Here is a 23,503-nt window from a genome sequence, read left to right on the forward strand (position 1 = left end):
AAACTAATTATGAAGCGACAACTGATGCATGGAAACAATATACCCCTCTTCTAAAGGCTACTCCTAGCACAATAAGAGTACTTTCTTTATTTTACTTCAATTCAAGATTACTTTTAACAGCTTAGCTTTCAACAACTGAGTGGTTTGGAAAAAAAGAGCACTGTTTATCCTGACATTAATGGGTCATTGTACGGATAACTGAGTTTATGTTGTTTTACACATTACTACTTGCAATTACCACTGCTACTAACACTGCTGAATAGAGCTGTGTACTAACACAGAGTACAAGGGCAATGATGCAATCAGCTGTGCTTGCTTATGCCTGAGTAACGGAATACTACGCTCTATTACCATCTATTTTATTGCGCTTGCTTGATTAGGAGAAACTAAATCTGCACCATACTTGCCTACCTGACCCTCTCCATGAGGGAGAAAATGCTCTGTTCCTGGACTTTCCTGGTAATGTATGATTGCCATCACCTGTGGTGAAACACCTTTCTTATCAATTAACTAGCTCACCACAGGTGATGGCAATCATACATTACCAGGAAAGTCCAGGAACAGAGTATTTTCTCCCTCATGGAGAGGGTCAGGTAGGCAAGTATGATCTGCAATGATATTGTCAGCTGTTTCTAAGCAGGCGGAAAGAGAGCTCAAGTACATACATGTTTGCTGACATGAGACGGTTCACATTTGCCTAATTTGTACAGCAAATTGAAGCTGACATTAAGATTATTCCTCATCTGTGAAATAAACTTTTGAATTGACATACCAGGACTTAAATCACTTGGAAGTGTATTTCCAGGATATCTGTACAGTATACTATCAGTAATTAATTAGGAAGAGTTATAGTATATGGAAATGATTCTTTTTTCAATTTACCAATATCTATGCAGTGACTATGGGGCTAATTCAGACTGGATCGCTGCAGCGGCAGTCTGAATCCCTTTGTGGAGTGCGCAAGTGCACCCCGGGAGCCCAGTGAGATGCTAACAGCATCTCTGGGCTGCGATCGGCTCTGCCTGGCTGACAGGCAGAGGCGGTCGTGGGAAGGGGTGTGTCAATGGCGTTAGAACGCCGTTGACGGGGCGCGGTCCGGACAACGCATGCGTGTCCGGACCGTTGCAACCCGACGTGGTGGGTAGCCCCCTGCAAGCCCACAGGAGCTGCGCAGGCTGGGAGCTACTCGCTGGGTGCAAAAGCATTGCCGCCATGCAAAGCTTTTGCACCCTTGCAGGGGGAAACCAGGGCCTGACATGCAGGGCATACTAGCCCTGTGCTGGGCGTCCCCCCGCACGTGATCATCGATGTGCTAAATTTAGAACATCTACAATCATTTCTGAATTACCCCCTATATCTTCCCAGTGTAGCTTTATGGTGGTTTTGGTATGGCCACAATCTTCTAACGGACGCCTGACCATTACACCAACAGGGACTGTAATGACATTGTATTCAAATACATATACTTTAATATGGCGTTCGTCCACCTTTTGGAGCTATAACAACTTCCACTCTTATTGGAAGGCTTTGTACAAGATTTTGGAGTGTTTCTGTGGGAATTTGTGCCCATTCATTCTGTAGAGCATTTATGAGGTCAGGCACTTATGTTGGATGAGTCGGTCTGGCTCGCAAGCTCCGTTCCAATTCATCCCAAAGGTGCTCGATGGGGTTGGGGTCAGGGCTCTGTGTGGACCAGTCAAATTCTTCCACACTGAACTCATCAAACCATGTCTTTACAGTGCTTGCTTTGTGCACTGGGGCACAGTCCTGTTGGAATAGAAAAGAGCCTTCCCCACACTGTTGCCACAAAGTTGAAAACATAGCATTGTCCAAAATGTCTTGATATGCCAAAGCATTAAGATTGCCCTTCACTGGAGATAGGGGGCCTAGCCCAAACCCTGAAAAACAGCCCCATACCATCATACCTCCTCCACCAAACTTCAGAGTTGGCATAATGCAGTCAGGCAGGTAATGTTCTCCAGGCATCCGCCAAACCCAGACTCACCCATCTGACTGCCAAACAGAGAAGCGTGATTCGTGACTCCACAGAACACGTTTCCAATGCTCCACAGTCCAGTGTCGGTGTGCTTTACACAAATCCATCCCACACATTAATGCCAGTGGAGATTCGGAACTCCAGCTATGAAATCAGCAGAGCGTTGATGACTTTTACACACCATGCACCTTAGCAGTCGTTTACCCCACTCTGTAATTTTGCGTGGTCTTCCGCTTCGTGACTGGGTTGCTGTTGTTCCTAAATCCTTCCACTTCTAATTCTATTACTTACAGTTGGCCATGGAATATACAGCAGGGATGAAATTTCACGAACTATCTTATTGCAAAGGTGTAAGAGACACCCGACCCCGGCCGACACAACACTGTACCGGCAGCCCCCTTCTCCATAACGCTGGGACCCTGTGCAGTTCCACATCACCGTCACCCGCACCTGTCTGTGTGCGGGCGACAGGGCTCTCGTTTGTGCTGGGGTAGTGAAGAGGCCGGGAGCGGTCTGTGCGGCCGTGGTGTGGACGGGCTGTTGCCGTGACACTGTGTGTCCACAGCGCGCCTGCAAGGCAATAGATGGTGGTGAAGGGGGGGGTGTTTGCGGCGGTGTGGCCTGCGGCAGTCTGTCCCGCCGTGGTGGGGAAGGTGGGTGCGTTAGTTGGTTTTGTGCAGATGACGGGAGGGGTGGTGTGGGGTGCGGCTGGCTGAGCGGCCGTGGTGCGTGTCCCTGCCATGGATGGATGTGGAGGGGGGGGTGGAATCGGTGCAGTGGGGTTTGGCTGGGCAGTGTGTGCTGGTCCGTTATGCGGACGTCGGGGTGGGGGGTGTCTGGGCCGTCAGTGGCTGCATGTGGGAGCTGGTGGAGGGGTATTTTTGGGGTGTGTGGTCTGGGTGTCAGTGGGTTGTAGGTGCCAAGGGAGGGGACCATGCTTACCTGGCACTGTGGGGTGTCCGTGCACTTGTGGCTGGGGATGGTGCTCCTGTTGTAGCTACTGCTAACTGGTGTGCTGGGACAGGGCAGGAGCTGCTAAGGCCGCCCAGGTCTGTGACTCCACCCAGCGTTAGAGGGCCAGGCACACAGGGCTAATATATAGGAGATTGTGGATTAGTTAAAAGGTTGTCAACATAAGGGACACCGGGGGTGGGTGGGGCTAGCTTTCTATGTGTATAGATACTGCAGGAGGCGGGGGTGGGGAGTTGATTGCGGCGTTAACTATATATATATCTATATATATATATATATATGCTGTAGATCTGTAAAGGCCAGTTTATAATGATGCTGTACTATATACAGCAGTACTGGCACATGTATACTCACCAGTCCCAGTCTCCGCACAGCTCCTGGCCAGTCTGGGGATAGAGGACACCAATAGCCACAAGCAGCTGACTAAGGGGTCTGGCCATGGCCTGTGCGGTGCTGAGCCAGTTATCTGCCTCCTCCTCACCCGTATCATCTACAGCCCCAGCACTAACCCATCCTCCTTCCGGTCACTGAACTGCTGACCCCAAACTGGGTCTCATCCCTTCCTGCCGGACTGGTCAACCTCTGCTCTGAGCCCTGCAGGACAGTCTGTAGGTTCCTGCATCTATTTCCTGGTTACTGCTGCACACACACACACCCTCTATGTGTACTGCACCCCCCCACTATGTAATGTCCCTATATACACTACAGCCCCATCCTCTGCCATATTCTGCACCCACAATATACTGCCCCTATATGTACCACCATACCCATCCATATAGTGTCCCCTATGTACAGTGCACCCCCACCTGGTATTATTTCCATTCACTCACCCAACTGCTCCCCTCGTCACTCCGAGTGGTACCTCTCCACTGGACTCCTACCTTGGTTGGAACTATACTCCATCAGTCACCTGAATGCTACAACATATAGCATCCTGGACCTCTGGACATTTGGTACCTGTCTTGACTGCTCCATAGATCTTCTCCACCTGGTCTGGCATTTGTCTTTTTCGCCAAACCTGTAGCACTTCTTGCTTTATATCATTCATTGCACAGTCACTGTCAGCTTTATTTGTTGCAAGCCCTGTTTTCATATAATGTAACGCACATGGTTGGTCTCAGTCAAATGCTTTCTCACTGTTTAATCTATTTTGGTACATGCAACCTGCTCTCCCACATGGTAACCAACACCCGTGTCAGATACAGGGTTCCAGATCACTAGGGCAAGGTGGTAGATGAAAACCATTGGTGGTTTATTGAAGAAATTGGGTGATCAACAGCACACTACACTTCTGGAATACAATCCAACATGACAGTGCCCACAATGAATGCCTGGCAGAGTATCCCCTCTAAGCCTAGTTAGTGACTTATCTCTTCAGCCCCCTACAAGGGTCCAGATACATAACCTGGGCCAATGTCCTAAATAATCCACTATACAGTAATGGATGCCACAGCAAATCACTGGCAGAGCATTACCTCTTAGCCTAGGGTCAGTGATTTCTCTCCCCAGCCCTCAGAGTTGCCATCCTATATAACCCTCCTAATCCCCCAGTGGGAAAATCTTGCCCAGGGGAGTTAACAAAGGTTCAGATTGATGGGGCGTTTGCAATATTCAGCCCCTACTACCTCCCCCTAAGTGTCATCTCTCAGGTGATAGCCTTCTTGGACCGACTCCCAGCTGCCTGGCATTGCTTACTGTTATATAATATAGAGTAAAAAAAATAGGATTTTAATACCTACCGGTAAATCCTTTTCTCCTAGTCCGTAGAGGATGCTGGGGACTCCAAAAGGACCATGGGGTATAGACGGGATCCGCAGGAAACATGGGCACACTAAAAGACTTTGACTGGGTGTGAACTGGCTCCTTCCTCTATGCCCCTCCTCCAGACATCAGTTATAGGAACTGTGCCCAGGGGAGACGGACATTTCGAGGAAAGGATTTTTGTTAAACTAAGGGTGAGAAACATACCAGCCCACACCACAAACACACCGTACAACTGGATTAGCAGGAATACCAGATAACAGTATGAACTAACAACAGCAACAAGCTGAACACAACTGATACACAACCAGGGTGCAACCGAAAACAACAAGTATCAATACAAACTGCAAGAAACAGTCCGCACTGGGATGGGCGCCCAGCATCCTCTACGGACTAGGAGAAAAGGATTTACCGGTAGGTATTAAAATCCTATTTTCTCTTACGTCCTAGAGGATGCTGGGGACTCCAAAAGGACCATGGGGTCTATACCAAAGCTCCAGACCGGGTGGGAGAGTGCAGACGACTCTGCAGCACCGATTGAGCAAACATGAGGTCCTCCTCAGCCAGGGTATCAAACTTATAGAACTTAGCAAAAGTGTTTGAACCCGACCACGTAGCTGCTCGGCAAAGTTGAAGTGCCGAGACCCCTCGGGCAGCCGCCCAAGACGAGCCCACCTTCCTGGTAGAATGGGCTTTTACTGACTTCGGCAGCCCAGCCGAAGAATGAGCGTGCTGAATCGTATTACAAATCCAGCGTGCAATGGTCTGCTTGGAAGCAGGATTTCCAATCTTGTTGGAGGCATACAGGACAAACAGTGTTTCCATTTTCCTAACAAGAGCCGTCCTGGCGACATAAATTTTCAAAGCTCTTACGACATCAAGAGATTTTGGGACTGCCACAGCCTCTGTAGCCACAGGTACCACAATAGGTTGATTTATGTGAAACGAAGAAACCACCTTCGGCAGAAATTGTTGACGAGTCCTCAATTCCGCTCTATCCACATGAAAATTCAATTATGGGCTCTTGTGAGACAAAGCCGCCAATTCTGACACTCGTCTGGCAGAGGCCAAAGCCAAAAGCATGACCACTTTCCAAGTGAGAAACTTTAACTCAACCTTTCGCAAAGGTTCAAACCAGTGAGACATAAGAAACTGTAACACCACTTCAAGATCCCACGGAGGATAGATATGCAACACTCCCTTCACGAAAGTCTGAACCTCAGGAAGGACGGCCAATTCTTTTTGAAAGAAAATAGATAAAGCCGAAATCTGCACTTTGATGGAACCCAATTTCAGGCCTGCATCCACACCTGCCTGCAAAAAATGGAGGAAACGACCCTAATGAAACTCCTCCGCAGGAACCGCTTTGTTTTCACACCATGACACATATATTCTCCAAATACGGTGATAATGTTTCGCCGTGACCTCCTTTCTAGCCTTAAGGAGAGTGGGAATGACCTCCCCGGGAATACCCTTCCGAGCTAGGATCTGGCGTTCAACCTCCACGTCATCAAACGCAGCGGCGGTAAGTCCGGAAACACGCAGGGCCCCTGCAGTTACAGGTCCTCTCGTAGAGGAAGCGGCCAAGGATCTTCTACTAGTAACTCCTGAAGATCCGGATACCAGGCCCTCCGTGGCCAATCGGGAACGACGAGTATTGCCTGAACCCTTGTTCGTCTTATAATCTTCAACACTCTTGGAATGAGAGGAAGAGGAGGGAACACATACACCGACTGAAACACCCACGGAGTTACCACGGCGTCCACTGCACTGGGGTCCCTCGACCTGGAACAATACTTCGGAAGCTTCTTGTTGAGGCGAGACGCCATCATGTCTATTTGAGGAATTCTGAAATTCCTTGTAACGTCTGCAAATACCTCTTGATGAAGAGCCCACTCTCCTGGATGGAGATCGTGTCTGCTGAGGAAGTCTGCTTCCCAGTTGTCCACGCCCGGAAGGAAGACTGCTGACAGAGCGCTAACGTGCTGTTCCGCCCAGCGGAGTACTCTTGTGGCCTCCGCCATTGCCGCCCTGCTCCTTGTTCCGCCTACGTACGCCACCGCTGTTATGTTGTCCGACTGGATCAGGACAGGGAGACCCTGAAGAAGGTTCTTCGCCTGCAGGAGGCCGTAGTAAATGGCTTTTAACTCGAGAACATTTATGTGGAGACAAGATTCCTGGCTTGACCATTTTCCCTGGAAACTTCTTCCTTGTGTGACTGCACCCCAGCCTCGGAGACTTGCATCTGTGGTCAGCAGGACCAGTCCTGGATTCCGAAACGGCGTCCCTCTAGAAGGTGAGCACCGTGCAGCCACCACAGGAGAGAAATCCTGGTCCTGGAAGATAGACTTATTTTCCGGTGCATGTGTAGGTGAGACCCGGACCATTTGTTCAGCAGATCGCACTGAAACACCCGGGCATGAAACCTGCCAAACGGTGTGGGGTGCGGTGGCCCCTGTGTTGGTATGGCTGGGTGGCTTCAGGTCGGCACACCCTAACACTTTATTAACACTCATGATTTTCCCTATCACTTTGTATATATTTTTGTATTATTTTAATCACACCACTTACATAGCACTTCTGTGCTTCTTATTAACCCTTCTTAATTTTCACCTGTGTGCTGACCTGGGGTAGCCGACCTGTGCCGGCATGATGGGGTCCTGCACCCCGGACCCATACCTAGTATTAGGGACCCCCAGTGACAGAGAAGCCTTGTCGATCGGCCTGGGGGCTTAACCCTATATCTGCAGATATACGCAACTAAGATCTCCGTATTATCTGATTATTATGTAGTATTATTACTCACTCAGTGTGCATTAGGGAACACAAATTGTTTTTTCTTACACAGAATTACCCCTCCCTTTTAGCACCTGACTGATATTACATCTGATTGAGCAGCTTCCAATATTTGTGCATTGTATTTAGAGAGGCATGGATGGGTCAGCATTAGGAGGGATTGCTGACTCCAGAGTGCCATTGGGGAAGCCAGGGGTGTCTCCAGGTAAGCTGGCTCTCAGATGCTGTAGGAGCCATTATCATGTGGCCTTACACTGGGCATTTAGACCCAGACATATATGTAATTATTTATGGGGTGGGTGTGGGGTGCGGTGGCCCCTGTGTCGGTATGGCTGGGTGGCTTCAGGTCGGCACACCCTAACACTTTATTAACACTCATGATTTTCCCTATCACTTTGTATATATTTTTGTATTATTTTAATCACACCACTTACATAGCACTTCTGTGCTTCTTATTAATCCTTATTAATTTTCACCTGTGTGCTGACCTGGGGTAGCCGACCTGTGCCGGCATGATGGGGTCCTGCACCCCGGACCCATACCTAGTATTAGGGACCCCCAGTGACGGAGAAGCCTTGTCGATCGGCCTGGGGGCTTAACCCTATATCTGCAGATATACGCAACTAAGATCTCCGTATTATCTGATTATTATGTAGTATTATTACTCACTCAGTGAGCATTAGGGAACACAAATTGTTTTTTCTTACATCAGATTTATCCAGCCTCTTAGACAATAAAGCCACATTTACATTCAGTGTACTCAACATATTCACCCAATCAGCAGTCGGCTGTGCCGACAGAGTCATTCCCAAATCCTTTTCTGCGCGCCCAGTAACTTCCTCCGGGGAGGAACACTCAGCCTCAGACATGTTGACACGTAGTACCGACACACCCACACTCACACCGGACAAATAAAGGGGACAGACCCACAGGGAAGGGATCAGTACTAAATGCCGCCGGCCGGAATCCCGGCGGTCGAAATACCGACGCCGGAATCCCGACCACACAATCCCGACAGGGGTGGCGAGCGGAACGCAGCCCCTTGCGGGCTCGCTTCGCTCGCCACGCTGCGCTCGCCACGCTGCGGGCACGGTGCCTCGCTACGCTCGGCACACTATTATATTCTCCCTCTATGGGTGTCGTGGACACCCACGGAGGGAGAATATGTCGGGATTGTGGCGGTCGGGATTGTGGCGGTCGGGATTCCGGCGTCGGTATTTCGAACGCCGGGATTCCGGCCGGCCGCATCTTGACCGCATCCCACAAGGAAGCCTGTAGAAGAGAGAACACAGAGGGAGTATGCCAGCTCACACCCCAGCGCCCATATACTACTAACAAATAATATATGGTGTTTGCGCTGTAATATACATATAAAGCACCAAATTGCATGTACCCCCCCCCCCCCCGTTTTGCTCCCTTGTTACTTGTAAGGAGCTTGGAGGTCTGGGCCAGCTTCTCTGCAGCGGCTGTGGAGAGAGAAAATGTTGCTGGTAAGCTGTGCGGCTAAGCCCCCCCTTCCCGGCGCGCTGTAGTCACGCTCAAATTTGAATTCTGTATACTGGCGGGGGTATCGTATACGGTGCCCAGGCACCGTATATGCCATGTGCCAGTGCAAAAAAGCCTTCAGTAACTACTGCCTAGGGCGCTCCCCCCCCAGCGCCCTGCACCCTGTGAGTGCCGTTGGTGTGTGTGTGGGAGCATGGAGCGCAGTGCGACCGCTGCGCTGTACCTCCGTCACTGAAGTCTTCTGCCGTCACTGAAGTCTTCTGTTCTTCTCATACTCACCCGGCTTCTTGCTTCTGGCTTCTGTGAGGGGGGTGACGGCGCGGGGTCGGGAACAAGCAGCTAGGCGCACCAAGTGATCGAACCCTCTGGAGCTAATGGTGTCCAGTAGCCTAAGAAGCAGAGCCTTTGAACTAAGAAGAAGTAGGTCTGACTTCTCTCTCCTCACTCCCACGATGCAGAGAGCCTGTAGCCAGCAGGTCCTCCTGAAAATAAAAAACCTAACAAAAGTCTTTCCAGAGAAACTCAGGAGAGCTCCCCTAGTGTGTGTCCAGTCTCTTCTGGGCACAGAATCTAACTGAGGTCTGGAGGAGGGGCATAGAGGGAGGAGCCAGTTCACACCAATTCAAAGTCTTATAGTGTGCCCATGTCTCCTGCGCATCCCGTCTATACCCCATGGTCCTTACGGAGTCCCCAGCAACCTCTAGGACGTATGAGAAACAATAAATAATACAGTAATTAGAATATTTGCAGTTTGTGTCTCTATGTAAATTTGTGAACTTGCCAGTAACTATCCGAGTTGGTCCACTTTATACGTATGTAATTGCGCTGAATGCTCTATCCATTATGTAACTACAATTGTGGCGAAATATAAATAAAATAAAAATCATAAAATAATAATAACTGTAGTCTAATAAATACGCATAGCAACCTGGGGAATGACTTCTTCAGTAAAGATGGGATCATATATGAAGCCCAAAAAGGTACTAATGGTAAGAGATCATTTATTAGTAGGACAGATAGGGTAAACCTTGGCAAAGCCTGTTAAGATTATGACAATTTAGTTCATACTGATACAGTAGGTACATGGTAAAAAACACACAGTAAAATACTAAATAGGGTTGCTATAAGAGACCAAGATTTAACCTCCACCTCTGACACACCTCACTCTAACTTCCACCTCTGACACACCTCACTCTAACTTCCACCTCTGACACACCTTACTCTAACTTACACCTCTGGACACCTCACTCTAACTTCCACCTCTGGACACCTCACTCTAACTTCCACCTCTGACACACCTCACTCTAACTTCCACCTCTGACACACCTCACTCTAACTTACACCTCTGACACACCTCACTCTAACTTACACCTCTGACACACCTCACTCTAACTTACACCTCTGACACACCTCACTCTAACTTCCACCTCTGACACACCTCACTCTAACTTACACCTCTGACACACCTCACTCTAACTTACACCTCTGACACACCTCACTCTAACTTACACCTCTGACACACCTCACTCTAACTTCCACCTCTGACACACCTCACTCTAACTTCCACCTCTGACACACCTCACTCTAACTTACACCTCTGACACACCTCACTCTAGCATGTTGATATGCTATGTGCTACTTAATGAGTGAAAACACAAACTACAATGATACTGACCTGGCTTTACATACATATTTCTACTGATGGATAAGCATATACCTGCGCAGGTGGTTGAGCACAGTCATGTTGGCGTACATATAGTACAGATAGTAGGAATATGGTGGATTTTCATCCTCCTTCCAGTTCTCAGGCAGTGGACTATCCATATTAAAAATATGATGTTCTGGCTTTGATTCATCATCTACGCTGTCAAAACCATCCATCTGAAGGAGATACATAAGGAGATACATAAATATGGTTACTAGGAGCAAATTAAGTAAGTGTGTTACAGACACAATATACTTTCTTTCATGTAAACCATTCTTGAAAGCTGCCAAGGAAAATCACAAGGTTTTAGTCAGTGTCGGAACTGCATGCTAGCTTTCTACTACATGCATGCTGAACAACACTGCAGGAACTCAGGGGCCTATTTACTAAGCCTTGGATGGAGATAAAGTGGATGGAGATTAAGTCCCAGCCAATCAGCTCCTAACTGTCATGTCACATGCTGGGTTTGAAAAATAACAGTTAGGAGCTGACTGGCTGGGGCTTTGGGGAAGATGTACTAAGCAGAGAAAAGTGTAGAGAAGTGAGCCAGTGGAGAAATTGCTTATGGCAACCAATCAGCATTGAAGTAACATTTATAATTTACATACTATAAAATTACACAGAGCAGTTTATTGGTTGCCATGGGCAACTTCTCTACTGGCTCACTTCTCCAGTCTTCTCACTGATTAGTATATCTCCCTCATAGCTCTCTGGCCACTTTACCTTCATCCAAGGCTCAGTCATATGTGACCTACAGGAAAATATCTTGCAGAGGGCAACAAAGTAAAATTTCTAAATATGGCTACCAGCCACAGTGTTAATGTATTAAGGGAGAGAAAGGTCACCACTAATTTTAGGAAGAAATGTATCAAATCTTGGAGAAAGTTGAAGTGGAGACGTTGCCCATACCAACCAAGCAGCTTATGTCATTTTACAGACTGTACTATAAAAATGACAGTTAAAGGGTGGAATTCAATTGTTTGAAAAGTCGGTTGGGTGTCTGTCTATTAGATAGGCAAAAACAGACACCCAACTGACTTTTCAAACGATTGAATACCCCCCTTTGAATCTGATTAGTTGCAATGATAGACTTCTCCACTTTCTCTCACCAAGATTTGATCAATCCCCCACAGATTACAATATTTTCATCTGGAAAGCTAAAATAAGATTTTACTTACCGATAAATCTATTTCTCGGAGTCCGTAGTGGATGCTGGGGTTCCTGAAAGGACCATGGGGAACAGCGGCTCCGCAGGAGACAGGGCACAAAAAGTAAAGCTTTTCCAGATCAGGTGGTGTGCACTGGCTCCTCCCCCTATGACCCTCCTCCAGACTCCAGTTAGGTACTGTGCCCGGACGAGCGTACACAATAAGGGAGGATTTTGAATCCCGGGTAAGACTCATACCAGCCACACCAATCACACCGTACAACTTGTGATCTAAACCCAGTTAACAGTATGATAACAGCGGAGCCTCTGAAAGATGGCTTCCTTCAACAATAACCCGAATTTGTTAACAATAACTATGTACAATTATTGCAGATAATCCGCACTTGGGATGGGCGCCCAGCATCCACTACGGACTCCGAGAAATAGATTTATCGGTAAGTAAAATCTTATTTTCTCTATCGTCCTAGTGGATGCTGGGGTTCCTGAAAGGACCATGGGGATTATACCAAAGCTCCCAAACGGGCGGGAGAGTGCGGATGACTCTGCAGCACCGAATGAGAGAACTCCAGGTCCTCCTTAGCCAGAGTATCAAATTTGTAAAATTTTACAAACGTGTTCTCCCCTGACCACGTAGCTGCTCGGCAAAGTTGTAATGCCGAGACCCCTCGGGCAGCCGCCCAAGATGAGCCCACCTTCCTTGTGGAGTGGGCCTTTACAGATTTAGGCTGTGGCAGGCCTGTCACAGAATGTGCAAGTTGGATTGTGCTACAGATCCAACGAGCAATCGTCTGCTTAGACGCAGGAGCACCCATCTTGTTGGGTGCATACAATATAAACAACGAGTCAGATTTTCTGACTCCAGCTGTCCTTGCAATATATATTTTTAATGCTCTGACAACGTCCAGTAACTTGGAGTCCTCCAAGTCACTTGTAGCCGCAGGCACTACAATAGGCTGGTTCAGATGAAATGCTGACACCACCTTAGGGAGAAAATGCGGACGAGTCCGCAGTTCTGCCCTGTCCGAATGGAAAATCAGATATGGGCTTTTGTAAGATAAAGCTGCCAGTTCTGACACTCTCCTGGCCGAAGCCAGGGCTAGAAGCATGGTCACTTTCCATGTGAGATATTTCAAATCCACCTTTTTTAGTGGTTCAAACCAATGAGATTTTAGAAAGTCCAAAACCACATTGAGATCCCACGGTGCCACTGGAGGCACCACAGGAGGCTGTATATGCAGCACTCCCTTAACAAAGGTCTGGACTTCAGGGACTGAAGCCAATTCTTTTTGAAAGAAAATCGACAGGGCCGAAATTTGAACCTTAATAGATCCCAATTTGAGACCCATAGACAATCCTGATTGCAGGAAATGTAGGAATCGACCCAGTTGAAATTCCTCCGTCGGAGCACTCCGATCTTCGCACCACGCAACATATTTTCGCCAAATTCGGTGATAATGTTGCACGGTTACTTCCTTCCTTGCTTTAATCAAAGTAGGAATGACTTCTTCCGGCATGCCTTTTTCCTTTAGGATCCGGCGTTCAACCTCCATGCCGTCAAACGCAGCCGCGGTAAGTCTTGAAACAGACAGGGACCCTGCTGAAGCAAGTCCCTCCTTAGAGGTAGAGGCCACGGATCTTCCGTGATCATCTCTTGAAGTTCCGGGTACCAAGTCCTTCTTGGCCAATCCGGAACCACTAGTATCGTTCTTACGCCTCTTTGCCGTATAATTCTCAATACTTTTGGTATGAGAGGCAGAGGAGGAAACACATACACCGACTGGTACACCCAAGGCGTTACCAGCGCGTCCACAGCTATTGCCTGCGGATCTCTTGACCTGGCGCAATACCTGTCCAGTTTTTTGTTGAGGCGAGACGCCATCATGTCCACCATTGGTCTTTCCCAACGGGTTACCAGCATGTGGAAGACTTCTGGATGAAGTCCCCACTCTCCCGGGTGAAGATCGTGTCTGCTGAGGAAGTCTGCTTCCCAGTTGTCCACTCCCGGGATGAACACTGCTGACAGTGCTATCACATGATTCTCTGCCCAGCGAAGAATCCTTGCAGCTTCTGCCATTGCACTCCTGCTTCTTGTGCCGCCCTGTCTGTTCACATGGGCGACTGCCGTGATGTTGTCCGACTGGATCAACACCGGTTTTCCCTGAAGCAGAGGTTCTGCCTGGCTTAGAGCATTGTAGATTGCTCTTAGTTCCAGAATGTTTATGTGAAGAGACGTTTCCAGGCTCGTCCATACTCCCTGGAAGTTTCTTCCTTGTGTGACTGCTCCCCAGCCTCTCAGGCTGGCGTCCGTGGTCACCAGGATCCAATCCTGTATGCCGAATCTGCGGCCCTCCAATAGATGAGCACTCTGCAACCACCACAGAAGAGACACCCTTGTCCTTGGAGACAGGGTTATCCGCAGGTGCATCTGAAGATGCGACCCTGACCATTTGTCCAACAGATCCCTTTGGAAAATTCTTGCGTGGAATCTGCCGAATGGAATTGCTTCGTAAGAAGCCACCATTTTTCCCAGGACTCTTGTGCATTGATGTACAGACACCTTTCCTGGTTTTAGGAGGTTCCTGACAAGCTCGGATAACTCCTTGGCTTTTTCCTCCGGGAGAAAAACCTTTTTCTGAACCGTGTCCAGAATCATCCCTAGGAACAGCAGACGAGTTGTCGGCATTAACTGGGATTTTGGAATATTCAGAATCCACCCGTGCTGTTTTAGCACTTCTTGAGACAGTGCTAATCCCATCTCTAGCTGTTCTCTGGACCTTGCTCTTATTAGGAGATCGTCCAAGTATGGGATAATTAATATGCCTTTTCTTCGAAGAAGAATCATCATCTCGGCCATTACCTTTGTAAAGACCCGAGGTGCCGTGGACAATCCGAACGGCAGCGTCTGAAACTGATAGTGACAGTTTTGTACAACGAACCTGAGGTACCCCTGGTGTGAGGGGTAAATTGGAACGTGGAGATACGCATCCTTGATGTCCAAGGATACCATAAAATCCCCCTCTTCCAGGTTCGCTATCACTGCTCTGAGTGACTCCATTTTGAACTTGAACTTCTTTATGTACAGGTTCAAGGACTTCAGATTTAGAATAGGCCTTACCGAGCCATCCGGCTTCGGTACCACAAAAAGAGTGGAATAATACCCCTTCCCTTGTTGTAGAAGAGGTACCTTGACTATCACCTGCTGAGAGTACAGCTTGTGAATGGCTTCCAAAACCGTCTCCCTTTCGGAGGGGGACGTTGGTAAAGCAGACTTCAGGAAACGGCGAGGTGGATCTGTCTCTAATTCCAACCTGTACCCCTGAGATATTATCTGCAGGATCCAGGGATCTACTTGCGAGTGAGCCCACTGCGCGCTGTAATTTTTGAGACGACCGCCCACCGTCCCCGAGTCCGCTTGAGAAGCCCCAGCGTCATGCTGAGGCTTTTGTAGAAGCCGGGGAGGGCTTCTGTTCCTGGGAAGGAGCTGCCTGTTGCTGTCTCTTCCCTCGACCTCTGCCTCGTGGCAGATATGAATAGCCCTTTGCTCTCTTATTTTTAAAGGAACGAAAGGGCTGCGGTTGAAAAGTCGGTGCCTTTTTCTGTTGGGGAGTGACTTGAGGTAGAAAGGTGGATTTCCCGGCTGTAGCCGTGGCCACCAAATCTGATAGACCGACTCCAAATAACTCCTCCCCTTTATACGGCAAAACTTCCATATGCCGTTTTGAATCCGCATCGCCTGTCCACTGTCGCGTCCATAAAGCTCTTCTGGCCGAAATGGACATAGCACTTACCCGTGATGCCAGTGTGCAGATATCCCTCTGTGCATCACGCATATAAAGAAATGCATCCTTTATTTGTTCTAACGACAGTAAAATATTGTCCCTGTCCAGGGTATCAATATTTTCAATCAGGGACTCTGACCAAACTACCCCAGCACTGCACATCCAGGCAGTCGCTATAGCTGGTCGTAGTATAACACCTGCATGTGTGTATATACTTTTTTGGATATTTTCCATCCTCCTATCTGATGGATCTTTAAGTGCGGCCGTCTCAGGAGAGGGTAACGCCACTTGTTTAGATAAGCGTGTTAGCGCCTTGTCCACCCTAGGAGATGTTTCCCAGCGCTCCCTAACCTCTGGCGGGAAAGGGTATAATGCCAATAATTTCTTTGAAATTATCAGCTTTTTATCAGGAGCAACCCACGCTTCATTACACACGTCATTTAATTCTTCTGATTCAGGAAAAACTTTAGGTAGTTTTTTCACACCCCACATAATACCCTGTTTAGTGGTACCTGTAGTATCAGCTAAATGTAACGCCTCCTTCATTGCCAAAATCATATAACGTGTGGCCCTACTGGAAAATACGGTTGATTCGTCACCGTCACCACTGGAGTCAGTGCCTGTGTCTGGGTCTGTGTCGACCGACTGAGGCAAAGGGCGTTTTACAGCCCCTGACGGTGTTTGAGTCGCCTGGACAGGCACTAATTGATTGTCCGGCCGTCTCATGTCGTCAAACGACTGCTTTAGCGTGTTGACACTATCCCGTAGTTCCATAAATAAAGGCATCCATTCTGGTGTCGACTCCCTAGGGGGTGACATCCTCATATTTGGCAATTGCTCCGCCTCCACACCAATATCGTCCTCATACATGTCGACACACACGTACCGACACACAGCAGACACACAGGGAATGCTCCTAACGAAGACAGGACCCACTAGCCCTTTGGGGAGACAGAGGGAGAGTTTGCCAGCACACACCAAAAGCGCTATATATAACAGGGATAGCCTTATAATAAGTGCTCCCTTATAGCTGCTTTATATATATAAAAATATCGCCATAAATTTGCCCCCCCTCTCTGTTTTACCCTGTTTCTGTAGTGCAGTGCAGGGGAGAGACCTGGGAGCCGTCCTGACCAGCGGAGCTGTGAGAGGAAATGGCGCCGTGTGCTGAGGAGATAGGCCCCGCCCCTTTTTTGGCGGGCTCGTCTCCCGCTATTTAGTGAATCCAGGCAGGGGTTAAATATCTCCATATAGCCTCTGGGGGCTATATGTGAGGTATTTTTAGCCTTTATATAGGTTACATTTGCCTCCCAGGGCGCCCCCCCCCAGCGCCCTGCACCCTCAGTGACTGCGTGTGAAGTGTGCTGAGAGGAAAATGGCGCACAGCTGCAGTGCTGTGCGCTACCTTTAGAAGACTGCAGGAGTCTTCAGCCGCCGATTTTGGACCTCTTCTGACTTCAGCATCTGCAAGGGGGCCGGCGGCGCGGCTCCGGTGACCATCCAGGCTGTACCTGTGATCGTCCCTCTGGAGCTGATGTCCAGTAGCCAAGAAGCCAATCCATCCTGCACGCAGGTGAGTTCACTTCTTCTCCCCTCAGTCCCTCGTTGCAGTGATCCTGTTGCCAGCAGGACTCACTGTAAAATAAAAAACCTAAGCTAAACTTTTTCTAAGCAGCTCTTTAGGAGAGCCACCTAGATTGCACCCTTCTCGGCCGGGCACAAAAATCTAACTGGAGTCTGGAGGAGGGTCATAGGGGGAGGAGCCAGTGCACACCACCTGATCTGGAAAAGCTTTACTTTTTGTGCCCTGTCTCCTGCGGAGCCGCTGTTCCCCATGGTCCTTTCAGGAACCCCAGCATCCACTAGGACGATAGAGAAATAGCTTTATTATTTCCATTGACTATTAGGCAGCAGAAACATTAACGGCAATCATTAGCAGATTTCATTAGCAATTTGACAACACAAATAAAATGCATACAGAGTTCCCTTTTAAGATGGTAAAAGAGGATTACAAATCAGACTTCAAGCAGTTGAAAATATCTTATATATGCTGAAACAATGGGAATGCAACATTGTATATTCGTGACTTTTAAAGCAGTTATTCTTTTTCATTTCAGAATTATTTAAATACAAATGAATTAGTTTTCATTACATTTCTTTAGTGTGGTACTAAAGTGTACTGAATGACTTCTCATTTCATTTCATCTATTATAAGTTATACGAAATGTGCAACCAATAAATCTATCCACCACCTGACCATATTACAAAAAAAAGCTGACAGTTGAATAAAGGGAACAAACCTATATATATTTTTTTTTATCTTGGACTCTCCCTCCTCCAGACCAGTCTAATTGGGTAAATTCCTAAGGGGTACACAGGTACCGATGCAGACTCAGCGCAATGTGTGCTGAGCCCGATGTGGTTTTAGCACACATCGCAGCGGGTGTCTGTACACACACTGCCATGTGTGCTAGCCCGATCCTTACTAGTCTGCAAGGCTCAATGAGACCCTGGTGATCTAGCCAGATCTTGACTGCATGTAGTCAAGATCTAAGCCAGCGATAGCGACACACGGGGCCGCGCATTGCTATAGCTATGGGACATACACACTGTACGATCCATGCTTAATTTCTAGGTAATCTAGTCAGATTGTGTTATGCACACCAGTGCCTGCAGGAATGTACTGGTGTCTGAACTGTTATGCACACCAGTGCCTGCAGGAATGTACTGGTGTCTGAACAGAGAGGGATGCAAAACAAATGAACTCACAGACAGACTGGGAAATATGACATAACGTACACAGAAGGTGATAGGGTAACAAAACCAACACAGAGAGAACAGAGAAGCCCAGAGGCTAAGAAACTGGGTGTCTCCCTAGTATTAGAAATGCTCAGATGGAAAAAGCAAGATGTTGTGTTTTAATACGTAGAGAACCCGAAATGCTGTTGCTAAGGGCAACAGCAAAACCCTAAAGGGTTACCAACGGGTGTGGCAGTAAACGCCTTGGTCAGAGATGGAATAATAGACACAAGGAGAGTCTCCACAATCCTAATTCTCACTTGCAGGGCCCAGGTACAGCTTACTGCCACTAAACTGACACATGGACGCCCTGCACAGTGAGAGAGAATTATGCAGGCAGGTCTGAAAGTACAGCCACAAACCTGCTGGGTTCACAGAATATCAAAAGAACCTCAGCAGGCTAAACGACTGACTCCAGTCTTACTGCTAGGTCTGGATTGGCAGAGTGTAGTACCAAATCCCCAGGCCTATTTGCAGTAAGCAACAACAAATACAAAGCTACACAGTACTGGCTAACTTTCAGGAACTGACTAACCAACAAAGATTCAGCAGCATCTGCTTTCCCTGAGAAGAGGCCTTATAAAGCAGGTGCTGTCCACGCCCCACTCAGACCTCACAGACTGTGAGCACAAAAACCAGCACCGGATCCCCTGCCTGTAACCACTGCACAGCAAAAGACCCGAACTGGAGTATCAGCTGCGCTCAGGTTACTCCGCTAGCACTTGTCTCCCGGTTGCCATGACGACGTGGCAGCACAGGGCAGGAGACCCTAACAGATTGCTTAGAAATGAAGCAAAAATCGCTACGTGTGTAGGCCCCTTTAGAGACACATTGGGGATGATTCTGAGTTGGGCACAAGGTAGCTGTTTTAGCGTGATTCTGTGGAAGCCTGATTTACTAGCATATGCTAATGCAAATTTCCAGAAGGCTGATACAGCGATCCGTGTGGCTTCAAGCAGGAAGCCAATCCATACACTAGTTTTACATCCACAGTCAGAAGAGTCATCATTAGTATGGCATTTGTACCAGTCCCACGCTAGGTGCAAGAGATCAGTCTGACACAGGCTGCCCTTCCCCATACGCATGACACAGAATAGCAGAGAACTATAGCTACACACTCACAACAATCCCACGTCACTCCCACAAGGCAGAACAGTCCCGTGCGATCGCATTGTCGCTGCTCAGTTCCTGCCAGAAACGCCCATTTCACGCACAGATAGATCCGGCCAAGATCTGCCTGACTCAGAATCACAGACTGATAAAAAGGTGTGAATCAGCCTCTGTGCATGTGCTATGCAGTATGCTAAAACCTGCATTTGGGCCCTCATTCCGAGTTGTTCGCTCACTAGCTGCTTTTAGCAGCATTGCACACGCTAGGCCGCCGCCCTCTGTGAGTGTTTCTTAGCATAGCAGAATAGCGAACGAAAAATTAGCAAAACTGCTACTAAATAATTCTTAGCAGTTTCTGAGTAGCCTCGGACCTACTCGCAGATTGCGATCAGCTCAGTCCGTTTAGTTCTGGATTGACGTCACAAACACGCCCTGCGTTCAGCCAGCCACTCCCCCGTTTCTCCAGACACTCCCGCGTTTTTTCCTGACACGCCTGCGTTTTTTTGCAAACGCCGGGAAAACGCTGAGTTGCCGCCCAAAAACGCCCCTTTCCTGTCAATCATTTACCGAACAGCAGTGCGACTGAAAAGCGCCGCAGAAGCCACAGCAAAACTGCTAAGTTTTGTGTTAAATAACTAAGCGCATGCGCCCTGCATGCCTTGCGCATGCACAATTTGCAACAGATCGCAGCATAGCGAAAATCGGCAACGAGCGAACAACTCAGAATGACCCCCTTGCATCTGTGTAAAGAGATCTGTCCGACAATTATATTCAAAAATTTTCGTGTAATGGAATTTGTATGATTTGATTGGGTGCTCCTGTCTGCTGCAGGAGCACATCACAGAGCCAGATTTACACACAAGGGATCATGTGGGCATTATAAAAAGATGCAGCAGTATATACTGCTGGACATTTGGGGTGAAAAGGTAGGCACATGAGGCACTGCCTCTCCTGTCACATACTTTTTACTCCAGTGTTTTGACTATAAAAATGATTTCAATAATACAAAGAAGATATTTTTAATATATTCCTTTTTTTTTAAATATATTCTAGATAGTCAAAACTCTGGTACAGGTTGAGTATCCCTTATCCAAAATGCTTGGGACCAGAGGTATTTTGGATATGGGATTTTTCCGTATTTTGGAATAATTGCATACCATAATGAGATATCATGGTGATGGGACCTAAGTCTAAGCACAGAATGCATTTATGTGTCATATACACCTTATATACACAGCCTGAAGGTCATTTTAGCCAATATTTTTTATAACTTTGTGCATTAAACAAAGTGTGTGAACAATCACACAAATCATTTATGTTTCATATACACCTTATACACACAGCCTGAAGGTCATGTAATACAATATTTTTAATAACTTTGTGTATTAAACAAAGTCTGTGTACATTGATCCATCAAAAAACAAAGGTTTCACTATTTCATTCTCACTCAAAAAAGTCCGTATTTCGGAATATTCCGTATTTCGGAATATTTGGATATGGGATACTCAACCTGTATATACTGGAGTATGACAGGAAAGGCCCTGCCTCACATACCTCACCTCACCGCATGTCACTGATTTCTGGACCTAATTTTTACTAATATACGCTACCTGAATCCCCTTATGGGATCAGGCTATGGAAAAGTGAGTGTTAGGACAGCGCTGACAGCTGGTGTCTGCCTCCCGTGCCACCGAAAGCTTGTGGATGAGGGTCACCTACGGGTGCTCTGTAATCATATTCTCTAACTCAGGAGCCCCCTAACATTAGTTATTACCATTGCTACACCTGGGAGCCGCAGATTGTATTAAACAGCCACAACAGCTTACAGTGGAAGTACAGGGAGGCTGAGCATCACATCCCTAAATCTCCCAGACTGTAACATGCTCCTCTGGCTCCGGTTCTTCTTGGGCTCATTTCTTGGGACACAGCCTTCTGCTGGCTCACAGTCATCTTTGCTCTCTCCGGCAAGCCATTTCTTTAACAAATTATCTAATCAGTACCCCTCTACCTGTTTTATACCTTCACAAACACGTGTCTGCTGCAGGAGCACACCATTTCGCTTGAGTGGGGGGGGATTTAATTACTTTTATCTACACAGTATAGCTTATATTGTATATACATAGTTGGAGGCCACACACCCCTCAGTGCTCTCACTGGTTTCTGGAAAGATATGCAGTGTGGTGCACCACCCACCCCCCCACCCCATTCTTTAAAACACAGCCAGCACTGCCTGGACAGTTTTCTCTACACCTAGAACTGGCACTGCCTCATGCTTGAACCCCATCCCCCCTCGTGGCACCAGCACTTCTCCATCCATGGTCCTACTCGCAGCCATGGGGTCCCTTCTCCGACTAGCTGCCTGTCTGTTGTATATAGAGGAAAAATAAGAATTTACTTACCGATAATTCTATTTCTCGTAGTCCGTAGTGGATGCTGGGAACTCCGTAAGGACCATGGGGAATAGCGGCTCTGCAGGAGACTGGGCACAAAAGTAAAGCTTTAGGACTACCTGGTGTGCACTGGCTCCTCCCCCTATGACCCTCCTCCAAGCCTCAGTTAGGATACTGTGCCCGGACGAGCGTACACAATAAGGAAGGATTTATGAATCCCGGGTAAGACTCATACCACCCACACCAATCACACCGTACAACCTGTGATCTGAACCCAGTTAACAGCATGATAACAGAGGAGCCTCTGAAAAGATGGCTCACAACAATAATAACCCGATTTTTGTAACAATAACTATGTACAAGTATTGCAGACAATCCGCACTTGGGATGGGCGCCCAGCATCCACTACGGACTACGAGAAATAGAATTATCGGTAAGTAAATTCTTATTTTCTCTGACGTCCTAGTGGATGCTGGGAACTCCGTAAGGACCATGGGGATTATACCAAAGCTCCCAAACGGGCGGGAGAGTGCGGATGACTCTGCAGCACCGAATGAGAGAACTCCAGGTCCTCCTCAGCCAGGGTATCAAATTTGTAGAATTTAGCAAACGTGTTTGCCCCTGACCAAATAGCTGCTCGGCAAAGTTGTAAAGCCGAGACCCCTCGGGCAGCCGCCCAGGATGAGCCCACCTTCCTTGTGGAATGGGCTTTTACAGATTTTGGCTGTGGCAGGCCTGCCACAGAATGTGCAAGCTGAATTGTATTACAAATCCAACGAGCAATAGTCTGCTTAGAAGCAGGAGCACCCAGCTTGTTGGGTGCATACAGGATAAACAGCGAGTCAGATTTTCTGGAAATATATGTTTCTGGAAACATATATTTTCAGGGCCCTGACTATGTCCAACAACTTGGAGTCCTCCAAGTCACTAGTAGCCGCAGGTACCACAGTAGGTTGGTCCAGATGAAACGCTGAAACCACCTTAGGGAGAAAATGAGGACGAGTCCTCAATTCCGCCCTGTCTGAATAGAAGATCAGATAAGGGCTTTTACAGGATAAAGCCGCCAATTCTGACACGCACCTGGCCTAGGCCAGGGCCAACAACATGACCACTTTCCATGTGAGATATTTTAACTCCACAGATTCAAGTGGTTCAAACCATTGTGACTTTAGGAACCCCAAAACTACATTGAGATCCCAAGGTGCCACTGGAGGCACAAAAGGAGACTGTATATGCAGTACCCCTTTTACAAACGTCTGAACTTCAGGAACTGAAGCCAGCTCATTTTGGAAGAAAATCGACAGGGCCGAAACCTGAACCCTAATGGACCCCAATTTTAGGCCCATAGACACTCCTGTTTGCAAGAAATGCAGGAATCGACCTAGTTGAAATTCCTCCATCGGGGCCTTACTGGCCTCGCACCACGCAACATATTTTCGCCTAATGCGGTGATAATGCTTTGCGGTTACATCCTTCCTGGCTTTGATCAGGGTAGGGATGACTTCATCCGGAATGCCTTTT

General features: G+C 47.7%; 1 protein-coding gene across 5 annotated transcripts in view; it reads right to left on the reverse strand.

The window, feature by feature from the left end:
• AMPD2 (adenosine monophosphate deaminase 2) overlaps nt 1-23,503 on the reverse strand; it is a 253,015-nt gene that overhangs the window by 18,891 nt on the left and 210,621 nt on the right. For all 5 annotated transcript variants that reach the window (XM_063955193.1, XM_063955197.1, XM_063955194.1 and 2 more), the window contains exon 14: nt 10,749-10,912. In XM_063955193.1, coding sequence (XP_063811263.1) covers nt 10,749-10,912 — 164 coding nt within the window. The remainder of the gene's footprint in view (nt 1-10,748; nt 10,913-23,503) is intronic.

This window comes from Pseudophryne corroboree, chromosome 2, assembly GCF_028390025.1.
Source record: "Pseudophryne corroboree isolate aPseCor3 chromosome 2, aPseCor3.hap2, whole genome shotgun sequence".
Classification (NCBI taxonomy): domain Eukaryota; kingdom Metazoa; phylum Chordata; class Amphibia; order Anura; family Myobatrachidae; genus Pseudophryne; species Pseudophryne corroboree.